General features: G+C 39.6%; 1 protein-coding gene across 6 annotated transcripts in view; it reads right to left on the reverse strand.

The window, feature by feature from the left end:
* CLSTN2 (calsyntenin 2) overlaps positions 1–18,469 on the reverse strand; it is a 328,090-nt gene that overhangs the window by 71,313 nt on the left and 238,308 nt on the right. For all 6 annotated transcript variants that reach the window (XR_009278086.1, XR_009278085.1, XM_058843586.1 and 3 more), the window contains exons 3-5: positions 13,467–13,662; positions 11,645–11,853; positions 5,492–5,641 (exon numbers count right to left, since the gene is read on the reverse strand). Coding sequence is in view for 4 of the 6 variants with exons in the window: in XM_058843586.1 (XP_058699569.1) it covers positions 5,492–5,641; positions 11,645–11,853; positions 13,467–13,662 (555 nt within the window). In the remaining 2 variants the exon portion in view is untranslated. The remainder of the gene's footprint in view (positions 1–5,491; positions 5,642–11,644; positions 11,854–13,466; positions 13,663–18,469) is intronic.

The following is an 18,469-nucleotide window of genomic DNA, read 5'->3' on the forward strand; positions in this document are numbered from 1 at the left end:
TATTTCCATTTGCAGTCCTGGCACAAGACCAAAACTGTGTTAGTTACTGCTGCCAGCAAAGGGAAAGAATGGCAGTGCCACACTAGAAGTCAGTCTTGAAAGAGAATATCCTAAGCACAGAATAAGATGACCTTGAGAGCTGGTGTTACAGAAATAGTGCTTAGTAATGACACAAAGTGCTCAGGAATTTCAGCAAACTGCTGGGAAATCACTGAAAAATGACAAATAGAAAAAGAGCTGATTTCATTAAGACAAGAACAGCATTTCCATGGGCCAGCAGGCTGATACAGCCAGGCAAAAGCAAGGCAGCCTTGGAATATACAAAACACTGTTTTCTGTAAGAGTCCATGGTACAAAGAAACAGGAAAGGACCTGGAGCGCTCAGGGAAGATGTATTTAGCTGTAAGGCAGACCCAGAATGTATTAAAGAGAGCATATCTGAAAAATCAGATTGAAACAGGTATGACTGCTTTCTCTGAATATGTCTGGTAGTCAAAACAAAACAAAACCAATGTACTTGTAAACAAGTAAAAATCAAGAAGGAACTTACATCAATTTAAAACTCAAGACTTGGTAGTACTCAATTCAGTTAATTTTCAAATGTCTGGAGTGGGTATTTTACTAAAATGGTGCCATTCAAGTTACCAGATGAATGTAAGTATTTCATCCCGATTCCCCTGGTTGAAGGATGTGTGGCTAATGCATGCACAGCAGTGCCAAGCCTAGACTGGCATCAAGACTCCCTGCTTCACAATAAATTTAATTTATAAAAATATGGGTGAGTATCTTACAGCTAAGCCAACACAAGGATGGTGTTTTGAGCTGCAAGGTGTGTGCACAAGAGTAATACAAATTGATTTATGTTTAGTGCAGAAAATACTTGGCCCTTTAAAATTGTTCTGGAAGACTGAGAATATTATCCTCATCAGCAAGGTTTCTGCACTTGACCAGCCTCCTCCAAACATTTAATTGCCTTAGTAATCATATTCCTCCTTGTTAAAAGTATTGGCAGAATGAAATCCAATATGGTTTCGGTTTTCCTCAGTAATTGGATCTTACTAGAAAGCCCCCATGAAAACCATTCTGAAGTCACTCAGCAGCTACTGCAAACAGCATCTCTGAGGAATGTTGACTTAGAAGTGATGCAAGATCACTCTGCTACTGAAGTGGAAGGTCCTGCCCTTCTCTGTACAAAAGAAGGATTTTATTTCAGCAGGAAAAGCAAGCTGATCTGACGGCCTCTGAATGACTATTCAGCCTTAAAGAGGAGGTAGGAATGTGCCTTTAGGTGGTAGCAAGGGCCCAGGACCTTAATGAGCCCTACATGCCTTAGAAATTATATGTACTATATTTGATGCATTAACCACCTTTATTAAATATTTTTATAATCTATTAGGTGAATAAACAAAGGGATGCTTTTATTTCAAAACTGTTTTTAAGCCGACACTATGTAAAAGTAATTGAATTTTTCAATACTATCTTTTTTTTGGATGAATTATTAAAGAACTTCAACCTTATTCTCTTTATTGAGAAGTTTGGTGTGGATGCATATGGGTTTACAGGCACTGGAAGGTAAATGCAAGAGATCTTTTCAGATTGGTAAAACACTTGAGGCTAGATGCTGTGAAATCCTGTTTTCTGTTGAGTCCCAAAGGTCTGTTCAGCTACAGGTGAGTGTTAGTCACCACTGCCTATGCAAGGCCATATGAAATTTGCCCTGGAAAAAGTCTCATGAGGGGAAACAATGTGACTTTTGAGTTTTGGACTGTTGTCTTTGCTCCATACTCACCTCCCCAGGAAGCACAGCCAGCTTTCCCAGTTGTGAGCTCTCTGACACTTTCCCAGGGTGTTCACTTAGTTGCTTTAGATAAGTTTTTTTCTTCTAGTAACTATTTTCTGTCTGAAATCAATTGCTTTTGAGGGAGCAACCTCTCTTGTGGTTTAATAATTGTGGTGTCAATAATTGAGCAGACCTCTGACAGTCTCAAAACATATTTTTCAAGTTTTTGGGTCCATTATTCTGCCTTTTTTTTTTTGAGGCTAAACTCTTTTTCTCCCCACACAGTAAATCACTCACCAGAGAGCTTGTTACAGGAATAGTTCTTTTCAATTTTTTGCTATCTTGCATCTTTCAGCACATTGGGTTATATTTAATTTCCATTTGTTATCCCACTATGGGGGGAACAGTAACAGTTTTGTGAAAACTGTTCCTGAAAGTAACAGTAATGTGACAAAAGATTAAAGTACCATAAATGACCTAAAGGAAACCTGGTCTAGATTGCAGGATTTTGTCTTACTTCACCTCATGCTATTTAATGAGAATACTTTATGGATGTTTAGTACTGGGGTGCCACAAGTCTGCCCACCCTCCTTTGAATAAGGAAGATGTAACTTTACAGAAATTGGTATTTGTGACTTTAAAACAGCAGCAGTGGAAGGAACCCCTGTCACTGACAGTGAATGCCCAGGAAGAAGTGAGGTGTGAGCTTTGTGTCCACAGAACTGAAACCAGTTCTGGAAGGACAGAACCTGGGGAAGATGTTGAAGGTAACAGGTTTTTGCTTGGGACAGAAACCCCATAATGGTGTTTAAAAATGTTTTAAACCAAAAATCAAAGTATCTTCGACTGCAGACTGAGCCATTGTGGTGTCAGGAGTACTGTCGTCATCCAGCTTTTCTTGGTAATACAGTCCTTTACCTACCTGGCAGGACATGGTCATTCCCCTCTTTGGAAATCACAGACATGAAAACGCAGCTGGCATGAAGAGATTTTGTAGCACAGCTCTGGAAGTCACTTCACAAAACTCACAATGAGAATTTCCAATTAAAATAAGTGATTAGGAATTAATTAAGCTCACCGACTTACATTTTTAGCTTGCTCAGGATACAAATAACACTCCAGAGTGGTCTGCTCAGAAAGCAAATGTCAGCTTGGGTCGAGTTTGTTTCTAAAGAAGCCTCTGAATAGAGGGGAGTTTTTTTTGCTGAAAATGTCTGTGTGGGGATCTGGCCACTGCTGTGTTAATGTTCATCATCAGAGAGCAGGGAAGCAGCTCCTGGATTTAATGAAGGCTTCAATGCTGTTAGCCCAAGGGAATATTGATGAAAGGAAAGCACCTTGGTTTGTGGAGCCTTATTTGCTCTGCCACACATCAGTCACGTGCTGTTGGCCTCGAGAAACAAATAATTTTGAATTGTTTTACATAAGCCTGTTCTTCCCTGTCCCAGCCCTGCGCAGTGGAGGTTATCTGAAGGGCATCTACACTGAAATTTGCTGCACTAAAATTTTTAATACTGAATTTGCATTAGACTACTCCTATTTCTATTCATGATAGTTACATAAACAAGTGCACAATATTTCAGATTACAAAAGTCATTAACTTTTAGGAACTAAGTTCCAATGCCATAAATTGAAAATCCAAGTATTTATTTGTTCAGGATAACTGAAGAACAAGAAAAAAAAAAAATCACATATTTTAGCAACATCTCTATTATATCCAAAGACTCAGAATATTCCTCTTTTCTGTTGAAACCTTCCTATTATTTTACTTCTTGTAGTCATCCAATCTTTACAAATATAGCATTATTTCAAAGAAGATGGAGAAAACCTGCTGGCTGCCCCTTTGTGGGGAGGTCACAGAGCAACAGACACAGAGAAGAAAGAACACTGTAAATATCTTCCATTTCTAGTCTCCAGATTTCCTCTTTAACACTACTAGAATACTCTTGGAAGGTTTTGCTTATTTGATCTTATTTTTTTCTTATTTTTTTCCTTAGACACAGGTGATTTTTACAGATACTGGCTCAAACTATCAAACAACATCTACCTGAATTTCTCTGCCTTTAAAAATAAATAGGCATTAAAAAATCTCATTAAGAGAAATGTATAAATTTCTGGAAGTATTATGTTGCAGCTCATTTTCAAATTACAGTTAATGAATTGAAAATAATTAAGGACTGATGCCTTATCTACCCAATTGTTTACTTAAAGACCTTTCACCCTGAGTAGGAGACATCCGCTTGCACTTTGTGCTCCTTGACCTGGGCACATGCCAGGGAGGTGAAAAGTCATGTGTTTGACAGATGGAAAGGTACAAATAACATGAGCAAAGCATCAAAAAATAAAACAAAAAAACAAAAAAAAAAGCCCAAACCCTGACCAAACCTGCTTGAGGTTGTTCCCTTCCTTTTATTGGCTGCCTGGTGCCTAAACCAACTGATGGAACCAGTAACAACCATAACAACCACATTAACTATGAAATAATAATGAGCAATAGAAATACACCATTACCACCTTTGCAAAACTTATTCAATTAATAAAATACCTAAATTAAAAAAAAATAGAAATGAAAAAAAAATATTCATCAATTACACCCATTTTAATACAAAACCCAAGCTAATTTGGGGGTACTTAATTTATCTGAGATAACTCCACAAAATGGAAGCAGAACATTCCTCCAGTGTAGAGACCATAATTAGTTTTATAGAATAAATAATTTGAACAGTAAGATCTGTTAGAGAATGTGGAAGTAGTTCACAGGTATTGTGGCTTTTTTCAACAAAAATTCTCTTCAAAGTACTTGGGTACTAGTACATTGCAAAAAACTGAAACATGATTCTGCTCTAAGTGAGGGTTGTGGAAATGGAATCCTGCCATTGCAAACACTTCATTATTAGCTCTAGACCAGAGCTTCTCATTTGACAAAGAAAACCTTTTTTTCATCTAAATGTCAACCTGCAAATTTACCTTTAAGTATAACAGCCAAACTGATTTTTTCCTTCTCAATCATTATGTTTAAAAATTACAGTTATGAGTGTCAAGTTAGTCCTGAACGACAGCTCCATAACGTGGTCACATCCTATTGATTTGTCTATAATCCAGTCCTCATTTCCATCTTAATTCCTAATAATTAGTGGCATATCTATCTTCCCTGTACATTGTCAGCTGGGGTTTTCTCTATTCCAGACAGGGTATAGATCCTTACAGCCCTTTTAGAAAATCAAATTGATTCCTACCAAAATATCTCAATATCAAGACAGGAATCAGTTTAAAAATGCTTTTCAGTCCCAGTGAGGGTGCCTTGGCTCCTGCATGCCACAAAAGCCAATCCTGAACCTGGAACAAGATAACCTGAGCAACTCCAAGTCACATGGCAGGAGTACCTTCAAAAATGTTTTTTTAAGGAACAGTAGGCAAATCAGCAGCATTTTTTTTTTTAATCTTCCAGAATATTCAGACTGACTCATAATTCAGTCTTACTCCTTTTTGTCTGGTCCGCTCTTTGTTCTAGAGAAGAAGCATGGCAAATGGAAGCAAATGTGGGATTACCATCTACTTTGTTAGCAGGCTTGGAATGAGGCAGAAGAAATAGCAGCAGTTTTCCACACCAGTGCCATAAGCACTCTACTTTCCTTACTGCGAGGTAGAGGGAAGACACCAAAGCAAAGAGATTCAATAAAAAATTAAAATAGAAAAGCTCTTCAACCTCACCTTGCCAGCCTGGTTTGCACACGGGTTTGACATTAACGTGTACCAAGACATCTTCTGTTGCACGTTTCTGCCCACAGTCAAAAGCTGTCACCTTTATCTCATACTGGTGCTGTTTATCATAGCTCAGTTTCTCGGTGTTCCTGATGTTACCTAGAGGTTCAACACAACAAAACATTCGGAGATTAATTCTTGGCTAAGCATGCACAGACTGCAACATTTGGGTCCTGGTTCATCAAGTGCTTCTTGACTTTGAGCTCTTTGAAGCACATGGGACATGCACAGGAAGGACAGTTCGGAGGAACAGGAAAGATTTTCTTTCAATCCAGAAGAGAAATAAGAAACTTGTAGGCAAATATAAGATGGGAAGGATATCATGTGGGCATGGCTCTATCAGAAAACATCTGATCAACAACACTTTCTAAAGTAAGATGGTAAAAGTAATTAAATCTTATTAAATCTTGACACATGAGCTGTGAGTAGGTGCACCCTTCTTTTCCACATTTGCCCCAATACATGGCTTTAACAGCCACATTCCTGAGATCCATTACTGAACCCAGGTATCCTCCTGTTTTCCCAAAAAGTATTACCCTGTAAGTGAGAGATATTTTAAAAACAGGAAAATCCCCAGAATCACGTCCTGCTCTGCAGTACTTCGCAGTATTTGATAGGGCAGCACAGAGTTATCATACGGAAAAGAAAGCCCAGCAACAGGGTTTATCTACTGAACCTGACACACATATAAAGGTGACAAATTACCTGCTTTGGGAACAAAAATATCCAAACTTTCAAATGGAAAGGGAAAGATTTTTCTCTGAATAGCTCCTAGAGGACTGGGAGAGCACCATGCAAAATGTATGGGTTTTCTATTAACAAGTTCAGCATTTTAATTCTGTCCATTTCCACTGAAATTTACTTTTTGCACAAGTTGAAACTTCATCCTGTTTAATTCATTTTGTGCTTTTGCTCAAACCTATTGGTTTTACAATCTCTTTGAATGAGGATTTTTGTTTTAGAATTCAAGGGAAAAACTTACTCTGCAGCAGTGCTACACACAACAACTGCTTTCAAGCAAGGATCAGCAAAATCCAGTTGTTTGTGCTAAATTTGAAATGGACAGCTGGGCAGCCCCCATATCCCAGAGTTTAGTCAGATGCAGTGAACTGATCCCCACAGGTGCTGGCTGAAGTCTCTTTTGTCAGGCACACAATGTTAGGTTTGGTTTGGGCATTTGGGTTTCATTTCTTCTTCCTTTTCACTCAAATGAGTGAGAGACAGGAGAAAGCAGACAAATGCAGCTTCTTAAAAGAAGTCTTTCACCATTTATTCGCCAAGTGAAGACTTTTCAGCAGGTGTCTCTGCTGCACACTCCTTATCTTGTCAGAGCCCACTTTTCTTTCTACTACTGCTACTACTACATTAAAGCTTTAGGACTTTAATTGAAATGGATGCAGAACTTTCCAGGTCAGGCCTCAAGGAAGGCTGCTGTTTGCATTTATCACCACCTTTAGGTTCAAAACCTGTACCTTAAATAGCCCCTTGCACCTGCAGTTACAGGTTTGGCCCAAAAACCCATTTACTGCTTGTTCTGAGTCTCCCTTGCACCCTTTGTGAGCAGGGCACAGAGGAGGACATGCCCTTCTCGTATTTTTAAGTCTTGAAAGGGGAAATGAAATGAGCTGCTGAAGGCTGATTTGGAGACAGGACAGTGTCCTGCAGACTGTGGGGTTCTCTCCCTGGGGTACCTCATCTTGCCAGGCATTTTCAGGCCTGCCATGGGCACAGCTCTTTCCTCCCCACAGGAATGGCAACAACCACAACTACTTCATTGGGTTTTGAGTGAGTGATTGACAAAACAATCTGATCACCCATTCTATTGTCTTGAGTTGCCTTATTAGTGGCTGCCTAAGAGGATTTAAATTGCCACTGTATATACTTAATTACTGATTTTTCATCTGCTCAGTTCTTCTGTCCTTTCTGCATTATATTATTTCTTACATGAATCTTTATATTTCCTTTATATTTCCCTATTTGGTTTTCCTTGGTATTATTTTAGTCTGTGATCAGCAAAGATAATCCTCAAGAAACCAAAATTGTTCAAATTTTCATTAGCAGATGGCTAGAATTTGTGTGGCACATTAACTGTCCTACAAGATTTATAAATCATTACATCATATTTACATTTCATTAAATCTATCTTCCAAGATCTGTATTTGTGTACCTCATTACGGCCATTTTGGATTTGGACTACAAAGATTCTGACTCTTAGGTGTTATTCTGGAAGGTCATTTGGATGACTTGCAGATGCTACCCAATAGTTTATTGATTTCCTAATAACTTTTTTTTCTTACCTCTGATGCTTTATGATTCTTTGGGTTTTTATAATTTAATCAATATGATTAAAAAGTAGACACAGAAGGGAAGCAGTATAAACACAGAGCAATTAAAGTTTTAGAGATGATAGTCCGCAAATTTCTATTTACATCTCACCCACAGACAAAAAAGTTAATAACATTAAAAAGAGGAAGTTTTAATGGGAGAAGTAAGTACATGTCTACACAATTCAAAATCAGGCCACACAGATTTTTTTCAGTCTTCCCAAATATCTGCCTATTCCTGGAAATACCCAGAGCTATAACCAATTTTCAAACAACAAAAAGCAGGTCAGTGACTACAGGAATATAAAAAGTCCGTCTGGAGGACATAGACATTTACACCTCTGCTTCTTCAAAGTCAGTTTTAGGGATAGATGGATATAGACATCCCTCTTTTACAGCTCTTCCACCTTACTGTGGAGCACTCACGAGAATGGGGAAAGACTTGCTCCTACTGCAGCTCTGGGTACTGTTAAGGGGGATCTTGTGAGGCCCTGTCCTGTCTAGGATTTGTAACCTGATAAAACTTGTACTGCCCGGACAGATCCCTGTCTCATCTTCACATGGAACAGTCTGAACACGCATTTGTGAAGTGCTCCCCAGAGCTGGGTGGCAAGTAAGAGTCATCCCCATTTTTGAGGTGAGACTAGGTCAGAGCCATGACAGAATTTGTATCTATACCTGAGTTCCCAGATTATCTGACCATAATCCCTGATAAATAAAGCACAAGATATGTGAATAGAAATGAGTTTTTCTGGCATTCCAACAGATCTGTACATTGTGGTTTAATTTTTCTGTAATTTTTCTTTTTTCTGAAAAAAGCCTACCCAATATTGCTGCAGTAACTGACTTGATTTGGATTCTCTGCTAAGGAGAAAATGAGACTAATCTCTATGCAATACTGCTTTAAAACATATTACACCTCATACCTTTAATCACAGTTCTTTGCACAGCAAAGCATAAATTTGTCCTCTGCCTTTACAAGACTGTATTTTATGACTCAGAGTTCATTACCCTCCAAGTTGGGCTCATCACATACAAGAGTGAATTTTATTAGTGCTACAGTTTCAGAACACAAAGTAATTTTATCCACAAGGAAATCATGTATCAAGGGCCAGGGTTCCCAAACATAACTGGGAAGTTTTATATTACCTCCCCAAAGTGCCTAAGTTACAAGGACCTATAGGAAATACCCCCAGAGCTGATGCTGCTTCCTGAGCCTCACATGGAGGGGGGATGAGGCAGCCTGTGCACCAACACAGTCTGCAGGGCTCTCTCTGCCACTCTGCAAACTTCCCCAATGTGTAATATATTTTTTTCAAGGCCAAAAAGTGCTCCATGCATGGATCTAGGGACAAGAAATCAGTTTTGCATAACAAGACAGTGACCTGCCTAAAGAAAAAGGGCTGATGAAATAGCTTCACCTTTTTACAGATATATATTTGGGGTTATTTTCATATGTTGGTGATGAAAAACATCCACCATCTGGGGCAGACAATGGCATGTTTTCCTCACAATTCACCCCCACCTCCATCTTTTGGGGCCTCCTGTAATATTTAGATTTGAATTTAAGGTATCTGGTTATACTCTTTCCGAGCAATGAAGCTCCACATGTAGGTAGGTGACTGAAAAGCATAAAAAAAATCACAACCCGCAGAAGACACAAGAACCTAAATCTGTATTTCACAATGGCTAAAAAAAACCCTGTTAACAAAATCCTAATTAGCACAGTATTACCAGACAGTCCCAGCCATTTCATACATCTATTTTAACCACCCTACAGGGAACAAAAATGGGCATGTTTCCAAAGAATTTGCACCAGAGACAGTTTATATCAGCTGCTATAGAGAGACATTCTCAGCAGTGAAATGTGTTGCAACTAAGCAACATACTTCTGTCACAAAATGAAAGTATAGCCATCTATTCTAACTTTGTCTCTAATCCCAGTGGGTTTAAGCAATTACCATTATCTTTAAAAATTGCAAATTAGACCGCAATTACTGTTGGTTGTGACAGCACTGTTCTTTTAGTGAACAAATAGATCAAAAATATTAATTAAATTAATGACCAAGAAACTGCAAGTATTACAACCTTACACCAATTATTCACTGCAGGCTTTAAAGTCACATTTAAATCAATGGTTTTCTCATTGCCTTTGCTGAAAAGCAGGTCCCAGGCAGATGAGGACAAAGATGTAACCAAGGACTCCTGACATTTCCCATGCTTTTGATCATGTCTGTGGCTGCAGAAAGACATGAGCACTCCTGAGGCAGCTACTCTGTGTCACAGGAGCTGAAAAGCAGAAATGACTGGTCTGTATCACACCAGTTTCAGGGTATTCTCTGTCCCTTACATCTGCCACAAACCTTGCAGAAAATCAGAAACAACCTGCGACTTCTCCAAGTACCCACCCTCCACACAGGCAAGTCATGTGGAGCCTTGGGAAAAAATGGATTCAGAGACATGGAGAACTTCCTTTTATGACAAGGGAAATCTCTCAGTTAGAAAAAAAAATCCATGGAGAGGAATTCTCACAGGGAATTCTGGGGAATTGCTTCCAAATGTCTCCTTCCAAATGTGTACTTGCTGTAAAAAATCCTTTGTGCAGTTCTCTGGATTCTCAAGAATACGTGCCAGTGCCCGTATTTATGCAAACACATACTCCTTATTGCACTTCCTATACCATATGCTTGCTTCCCAGTGTGTGGTAATGAGAGGGATTTTTCTCCAAAGTCATTACAATTTATTGATGTAACGGGTTATTGTCTTCTGATGCTCATCTATACATTGTGCAAGAACTGCACAAATACAGATGAATAATCTTTGAACAGGGTAAAGAGTTTTTATAAAACATCCCAACATTAAAATGACTGCTCAGAGGAAACAGTAGCTCCATGCATGCTTTCAATTTACAATTTGGCCAAAAATCAGATTTAACTTCCGAACTGTACTCTCCTCCTACAAACAACGTGGATTAAATGCATCTGCTAGGAGAGAGAAAACAGAGCACTCCTGGGTATGCACACAGGGTGTTTCTTCTGGGGAATATATTTTGCATTGTCCGAAGCAAGCAGAGAAAGGGAATAAGGACCTTCCACACACTTTTCATACAGGTCAGCCACCATTCCCAAACTCACTTCCATGTTCTTTGCTGTTCCAGGAAGCTGCCATACAGAGAAAAACTACTCCATATGGAAAACTTAATACAGTTTATTATTTTCCCTAAAATACAAAATATATACCTCAGAAAAACAACTAAAACAAAAAAACCCTGAAGTTTTACCAAAAACTTCAGAATGCTACTAATTCTCCAAAGTACATTCTCTTTCATGCTGCAGAATAATAGATTCACTTCAGGAATCTGACTAGGCAGGTCTGTGGACCCATGATCCTAAAGTGTTAACAATCAATGAACATATGCAGAATATTGCATATTCAGGCTCTGCTTCAGGAAGTTCAGCTGTAATCCAGTGAATAAACCCTGCACTGGGGAATACATGCTGCCTTGGGGAACGCCATCATTTGGATGGGAAACATGATCTGAGGTAGTTAGGAGAATGGTCTGAGTGACCAAGAGTCACGCTGCTCACCTAAATCCAGTGGTTTAATTTCCACGGGAGATCACTGCATTGCTTTCTGCCCCAGTGTTACACAAAAGGGCTGGAATTGCTCGCTGTGAGGATCCCTCTGTTCTCAGAGATGAGAACAGGATGTCCCTCTGGAGGATGTCCCTGTCCAGCCAAGGTGGCCCCAGGCCCTGCAGACAGCCCTGCAGACTCACCGTTCCTGTCGATGGCAAAGGGCACATCTGCGGTGACAATCTTGTAGTTGCAGATCTGGCTGTACTGGGGGGAGCAGTCCTCGTCTGTGGCTTCCACCTGCAGGATGCTGTCATAGATCTTCCCCTCTGTCACTGAGGCCTTATACACGCTCTCCTTGAATGCTGGGGAGAACTCATTGACATCCTTCACCTGGATATGGACTACTGCCCTAAAATAGGCACAGAAAATATCAAAGAGAAAAATTAATTTATTGGGACACCTCACTAACAGTTCATTTTGAAAACACTTGAAAAGACTGACAAAACATATCTGGAAAACTAATAGGTAATTAATAGGTAAGTCCCTATTAAAATGAGATATTGCTGAATTCTTATGTTTAATTTGCCTAATTTAGTATCTTAATGTGGCACTAGGTAAAAGTCTATTGCCATGGCTTGTAGGAAGAGAGTTTCTTGGTGCTCCCTATTAAAATCTGCCTCTAAAAATGAACCCCGGCAGAAAGCAAATTATATAATTACAGGGTAGAATAAGCAATGAGGAAAAAAATTCACAGTAGTCTTCTATATCTACTACCTAAAAATGGTCAGTTTACAAACATTCTTCCACATTAATTAAGGCTCACACCCTCTGCTGATGATAATTATCTAATCCTTCAATGAGTTACAACACTGTACATTTAGCCCACCAAGGCCTTTGGTATTTAGTGAATAAACCCTAAAGGCCTTGCTTTGGAAGAATTTGCTTTCAGGTTTGATGGGCAGGGTGCCAGAGGGATGCAGGAGGGATGTTCTGGAGCAGTGGCAGAGCCACAGTAAAGGCTGGGGCCCCAGGCAGTGTGGCTAAGAGTGTGTTACCAGACAAAGTCTGCTGGCAGTGGGCCAGATTTCATTTAGTCAAAATTAGACAAAAAATTTCCACAACTGTATTTCTACCAGATTGTTACTGATATAAGAGGGGGGAACATAAAAAAATTAGATATTGTGAAGCAAAACCTGTTTCTGTGATTTGATGGTTATCTGCTATTGCAGGCTTCCTCCTAAATCTGTATTTTTTTAAATATCCTGAAAACTTCAGCATGCATTATAGACCTAATTAAATTTTTAGTTGTGTTCTGGATGAGCAAAAGGAAGAATGATTACTATAAATCATTTATTATAATGGCTCTCAGCAAAATGAACTATTTGTACAGCACTTATACATCTATGTGAATTAAATTCATCTTTAATGACAAATGGTCTGGAGCTTAAGTTTCATGAATTCAAAGGGAAGAAAACCACGGTGCCACCTAAGCTTATTCAGGGAATTGGCTCTACAGTAAAAAGTACCACCTACTGACTTTCAATACACCCCTCTTCAAAGGACTTCACTTTGAGACTCCCTGGACAAAAGCTGATGTCAGACACCATTCAAATGTGACACTGCTCAGCTTATGACATACATATACTAAAAAAAGGGGATGATTCCTCTTCTCTTACCCTTTGAAATGAGATGAACAGAGAGAAAACCTGTTTAAAAATTACAAGTATCAATTGAAAGCTGGCTTCTATGACCTGGATGTATTTAACATGAAAGTAAGAATGGAAAATATAAACCAAAACTGAGATGCATTTATCCACTCGAAGGAGAGTCCTGTCTAAAGCTTTAACTGGAGCAAGCAAAAAGGAGTATATTTTCTAATAGGAAAAAGGAATTAAAAAATGGGTGGAATATTGCAACAATGGTTCATCTTTGTTTTATTTGTTTTCTACCTGACAATAACATAGACTGTGGGAGTGAATGTATGCCAAAGCAAAAAAAATATTTCTCCTCATTTTCACCTACTTGTGAGATTTCTTCCAGTTTTTTCCACCTGGTCCTGATCCACAGTCATAGGCCTGGATGATGAATGTGTATTCCTTCTGTAGCTCACAGTCAATGGGACTCTTTGCTCGAAGTTGACCTTCTCCAGATGTCTTGTTCAGCACAACAGCCTCAAAGGGCATTTCCTGCCCATGGATTTTAAAAGCACAAATTTCACCTGTGAGGAACAGCACAAAACAGTCATAACTGGGGGGGTGGGGTCTGAGTCATGCACTGGAGTGACACCTACAAAGTTCATTTGTATTTCATCGGCTGTTGCTGAGGAGGGAAATACAGGCTCAGACACCAGGTATCCAAAAGGACCACTGAGCAGGTGCCTGTGTGGTGGGATGCGCTGAGTGCAGCTCCAAGCACACTCCTCCCTCTTCCTCTGTCACTACTAAATGGTTTCTGAAAGCCCTAGAGGCCATTCTATATGGTACCAACAGCAACAGTGAGCAAATTACTTCTGAGCTAAATTAAGAGACTGTATTTATTTAAAGAAAATAGCAAAAAGAAAAATAGATAATACTTCAGAGGTGGTCTTTTTTTAAGTCCTGTCACTCCTTGAGCCACTTGAACTGCCAGGTGGTAGCTGTATGGATGTGCAGATTCTTGCAGCTTAGTTTCCCAACAGTGGAAAAACTAATGGTGTGGAACATGGGCACATTCAAAATACATCCTCCTTTATTTACAGACATACATTTTCTTTGGAGCAGAAGTAGTTGAAGGCACACAGACAAGCGTCCCTTTTGGATGTCTCAGTCAACTGCCCACATTCTCACTCTCATACATGAGCGCATTCTTGGCAGCAGCTCACTCTGCCTCCAAACTGCTTCCTAACATAAAAGATTGGTAGCATCTCTCAGAGGAGCACTACAGAACAGATGATATAGCAAGGACTAAAAAAAAATTGATTTGGTCACAAAAGACAATGTAAAGAATCTTGTGAGAATGTGAGACTGGAAAGGGAAAAAAGACCCAGTTTCTGGTGTTCCTTATTTTATCCTTCATAATCATAGCAAGAATATGCACAGGGAGTTCATTTTTAACCACTCCAGAATCCAGCTTTAAAAATGAAATATACAACGATCAATGTAACTTAAATATTTTGATGACACATTAAACACATGCTCTTCTATGAGCAAGTCAGTCTTGGGACATGCATTATGGATTCAAAGCTGTCTCCCACTCACATAATCCTTTTTCATTTATTTCTAATTTACAGTTGCAGCCTTTTGAAAATCTTGCCAATCATATTTGAGCCAAGTGCCAAATTCTAAATTAACTCTGAATCTATGACCTCTAATTCAGGGCTGGCTTCTCTTTCTCTATTAAAATATACTGTTTATTTTTGCAAAAGAGAACAGACAGTGACTTCGTAAAAATGCTGAAGTTCATAACTCCCTTTATGTCTGAAAAATAAAAAATGGCAAAGGTGTTTGTGCAGGGAGGGTGGGGATTAGGTACACTGAGGTATAAACACAGGATTTTTAGAAAATTCCCTCTATTATCATCACACAGGTTTCCCTTTATGACCACAGGAGCTGAAGCTTTGCTCAGCTACATCCACTGACATCTAGGCAGACAAATCCCACACTTAACAATTGCAATCAATCCTATGAATGTCTTTAAAGGATCAGCTGTTTTGGTAATTATGGGGCACTGAAAACATACATTAAGCATTGCTTAGACACTTTCCTGCTGCACACTCTCCCTCCATTGGTATGAAAGGACCATGGAGTTTCCCAGGACAAAGCTGTGCTCTTTTCCAAGCCCTCTGCTGTTCATCCTCAGTGAGCTCAAACATTTGGGCTACAGAAGAAGCACTGGACTTCAGCCTGAGAATCAGATTTTCAACAAGACTAACACCTTGGACATCCACAAAAGCAGATTGCACAATGGTAATGAATTGTGCACAGGGGCCAAAGCACAAGACGAAGAGAAGGCTGAAGGGAAGCAGCTTGTCCAACTTTAATCATGGGCACTGATCTCTGAGTTTGTATCCCACTGCTGTCACACACAACTTTTGAAAAAATTATTCACATTTCCTTGTAACTTCAAAACAAAACATTCACCTGAAATGATACTGTGGATTTCAGTGCAAACATGGGAAGTCTAATGGAAAAGACTGTTTGTTGTGTTCTATAAAGACTGGCCTTCATAGTCTCTTAACAGTTTTCCTCAGATGCACAATCCATCAACAGAAATCCTGACTTCAGTGGTTTGTATTTATTATTTTATTGATCCACTGTTTGATTGCAAACAACACAGCATTTGCAGACATCCAAGCTGCAGTTCTTAAAAAAACAGAAATAGCTCTGGGCAGAAAAAAGTTTTCTTAGCCCCAATCTAAATATTTATCATTTTCCCTCTCCAAAGGCAGAGCCCTAATGCAAAGCAATCATAGAAGCAGCACAGATCCCAATTAGTTCTTGTGAAATATTTCAGAAGTCTTTATATCCCACTCCTATGCAAGATACTCCAGCTTTAAATATAACTCTAATTTTGTCTCCAGATTCCCATTTGCCAAAGATAAAAAAATGACAGCTGCCTGGATACGGTGAGATATTTGTAAACACACTGCAAAAAACCCACATACAGTTCCAGAATGTGGCTACAGAAACCTGCTTATTTTAAAACAACTTCAAATGTCTTTAAAAACTGAGTAAGTTGTTTTGGTTTTTGTTTTTTTTTTTCAAAAGAAGGGCTCTACTGTTGTTTCCAAAGAAATTAATTAACACTGTAGAAAAATTTAAATGTATAGACTCATGATATTTTTAAAAGGTGTCTTAATGGCTGTATTGCAAGTGGAAATGATAACAGAGTTCTAAGAGCTGTGACAAAGCAGAAAAATAAGTAATGTCCACTGCCAGACATAGACACATTGACAGATATATAAAACTACTATTATTACACATTACTGTGACAGCTATAGCTGGTCTATAAGCTGCACAGATAGTTTGGTTTAACAGATGTCAGCTTGACCAGCCAAGCTTAAGAGAAGCAAGACCCTGGACAGGATAATGATAGGTCAGATTCAAACCCAAAGAGGGAGCCCAGGCAATCCCTTTGAAGCATGGATGCACCCATATAATGAGTGAGCTGGGTGGACTTGAGACCCTTAACCAACCATGTCTATAAGCACGGGAAATTTGAAACCCCTATAAAAGCGGGTGCCCCACAATAAAACCTGGCTGCTGCTGCACGAACACGGTGTGTGCTTGTCTCTTTGCCTGTCTCCAAAACTGCAACACATTGCAAACAAATCCTTTAAAATATAACAGATACTATTTCTCATTATTAAATAGAGCTACAGGGCTTTATTTCAACCCGGCTGAGCTAACCCTGGACCTACATGATGCCTATGGGAACTGTGCCAAGCTTATCTGTCTTACTGGGGTCTTAGGTAAGCATGGGTTTGTAATTCACTGGATGAAAAGGAGGCAGGGATTCTCTCCTACTCATACCCACTACTGAAGATGCAGGACCTTGGCACCACCTTCCTCCCTTCTCCTTTGCAATGCTGAAATAATGAGAGTGCAAATTGGGACATTGTTTTTCCCCCCAAGATCAGCAAAATTCTGTGCTTTGCTCTTCATTTCATTTGAATGGTTTTGGGAGCAGGTGGACATAGGATTTTGTGATCATAGAAGTGATGCTAGCACTGAATTGCTAAAAAAAGGATAAGCTGGTGACACCATGTAAAGGTAGAAGCACATTGATGAAATTCTATAGCAATTTCCAGGGCAGAGGGAAAGTATCTCTTCTGCCAGGCCAGGAAGCACACTCTGAGGGCTTCCTATAAAACCTGATTGCAGGGTTGAACTCTGCTGAGAGTTTCACTTTAATACATGTTTTAACTAAACTCTGGACACGTGTTTTCTTCAAAGCATTCAGACTATCATTAGTGATAAGCACATATTAATTTTTAAGTTTAAATTTTTTTCAATTTGAAAGCCTTGGTAGATCCATATGTTACTACTGCAGGGATAATAAGGAAATAATTTCCTCTGTAAAAATTATAATAGCCTGAAAAAAAGCTACTGATGGTTCACAATTTCTGAATCATAACCAACAAATTTATCCACTGTTTGGACATTGATAAAGACAATGTTTTACATTCAGTAATATTTACATGCAACATTTAGCGATTGTAAGCCTCAATAAAACTGTATTACAAATGACTGCCTTTTTTATATGAAGCATCAGATTCATGCTCCTTGCAGTAAAATAATAATCCCCAGTGTTACTCCTTTAATAACTACACAGCCTTATTAATTTCAAGTCAATTTCAGAAGTTATTAAAAAATCACTGCATGCTTATTTGGTCTTTCACATCTCCCTTTGCAGTTTCCTCAGCCTTCACTACACCAAGAATACCAAAGACTTCAGATGGAAAGCTGGAATCCCTGACATTCTATCATTGACATCAACAGTTAAAAAGGGCACCAACTGTATGTGAACCAGGAATCACCAAATGCTGTTTCACTGGGCTGGCTAAGGTCCAGCAAGGCCAAGTGCTAGCCCACCACGAGCCTGCAGAGCTGCAGGCTGGGGCACAGTGGCTCAACAGGACCTGGGGGTGCTGGTCACCAATGGCTCAACATGAGCCAGGTGTGCCCAGGAGGCCCAAAAGGCCAGTGGCACCTGGACCAGTGTGGCCAGCAGGACCAGTGATTGTCCCTCTACACTCAGCACTGGGGAGGCCACACACCAAATCCTGTGCCCAGTTCTGGGTCCCTCACTGCCAGAAAGACCCTGAGGGGCTCAGTGAGCCCAGAAAGGGGAACACAGCTGGAGAAGGTTGGAGCACCAGGCTGGTGAGGAGCAGCTGAGGGAGCTGGGGGGGCTCAGCCTGCAGGAAAGGAGGGTCAGGGCTCTCTGAGAGAAGGCTCTAGTGGGATGGGAGTCAGTCTCTTCTCCAGGGTAACAACTGATAGGGTGAGCAAATGGCCTCAAGTTGCACCAGGGCAGCTTCAGAC

This window comes from Poecile atricapillus, chromosome 8 (genome assembly GCF_030490865.1).
Source record: "Poecile atricapillus isolate bPoeAtr1 chromosome 8, bPoeAtr1.hap1, whole genome shotgun sequence".
Taxonomy (NCBI): Eukaryota; Metazoa; Chordata; class Aves; order Passeriformes; family Paridae; genus Poecile; species Poecile atricapillus.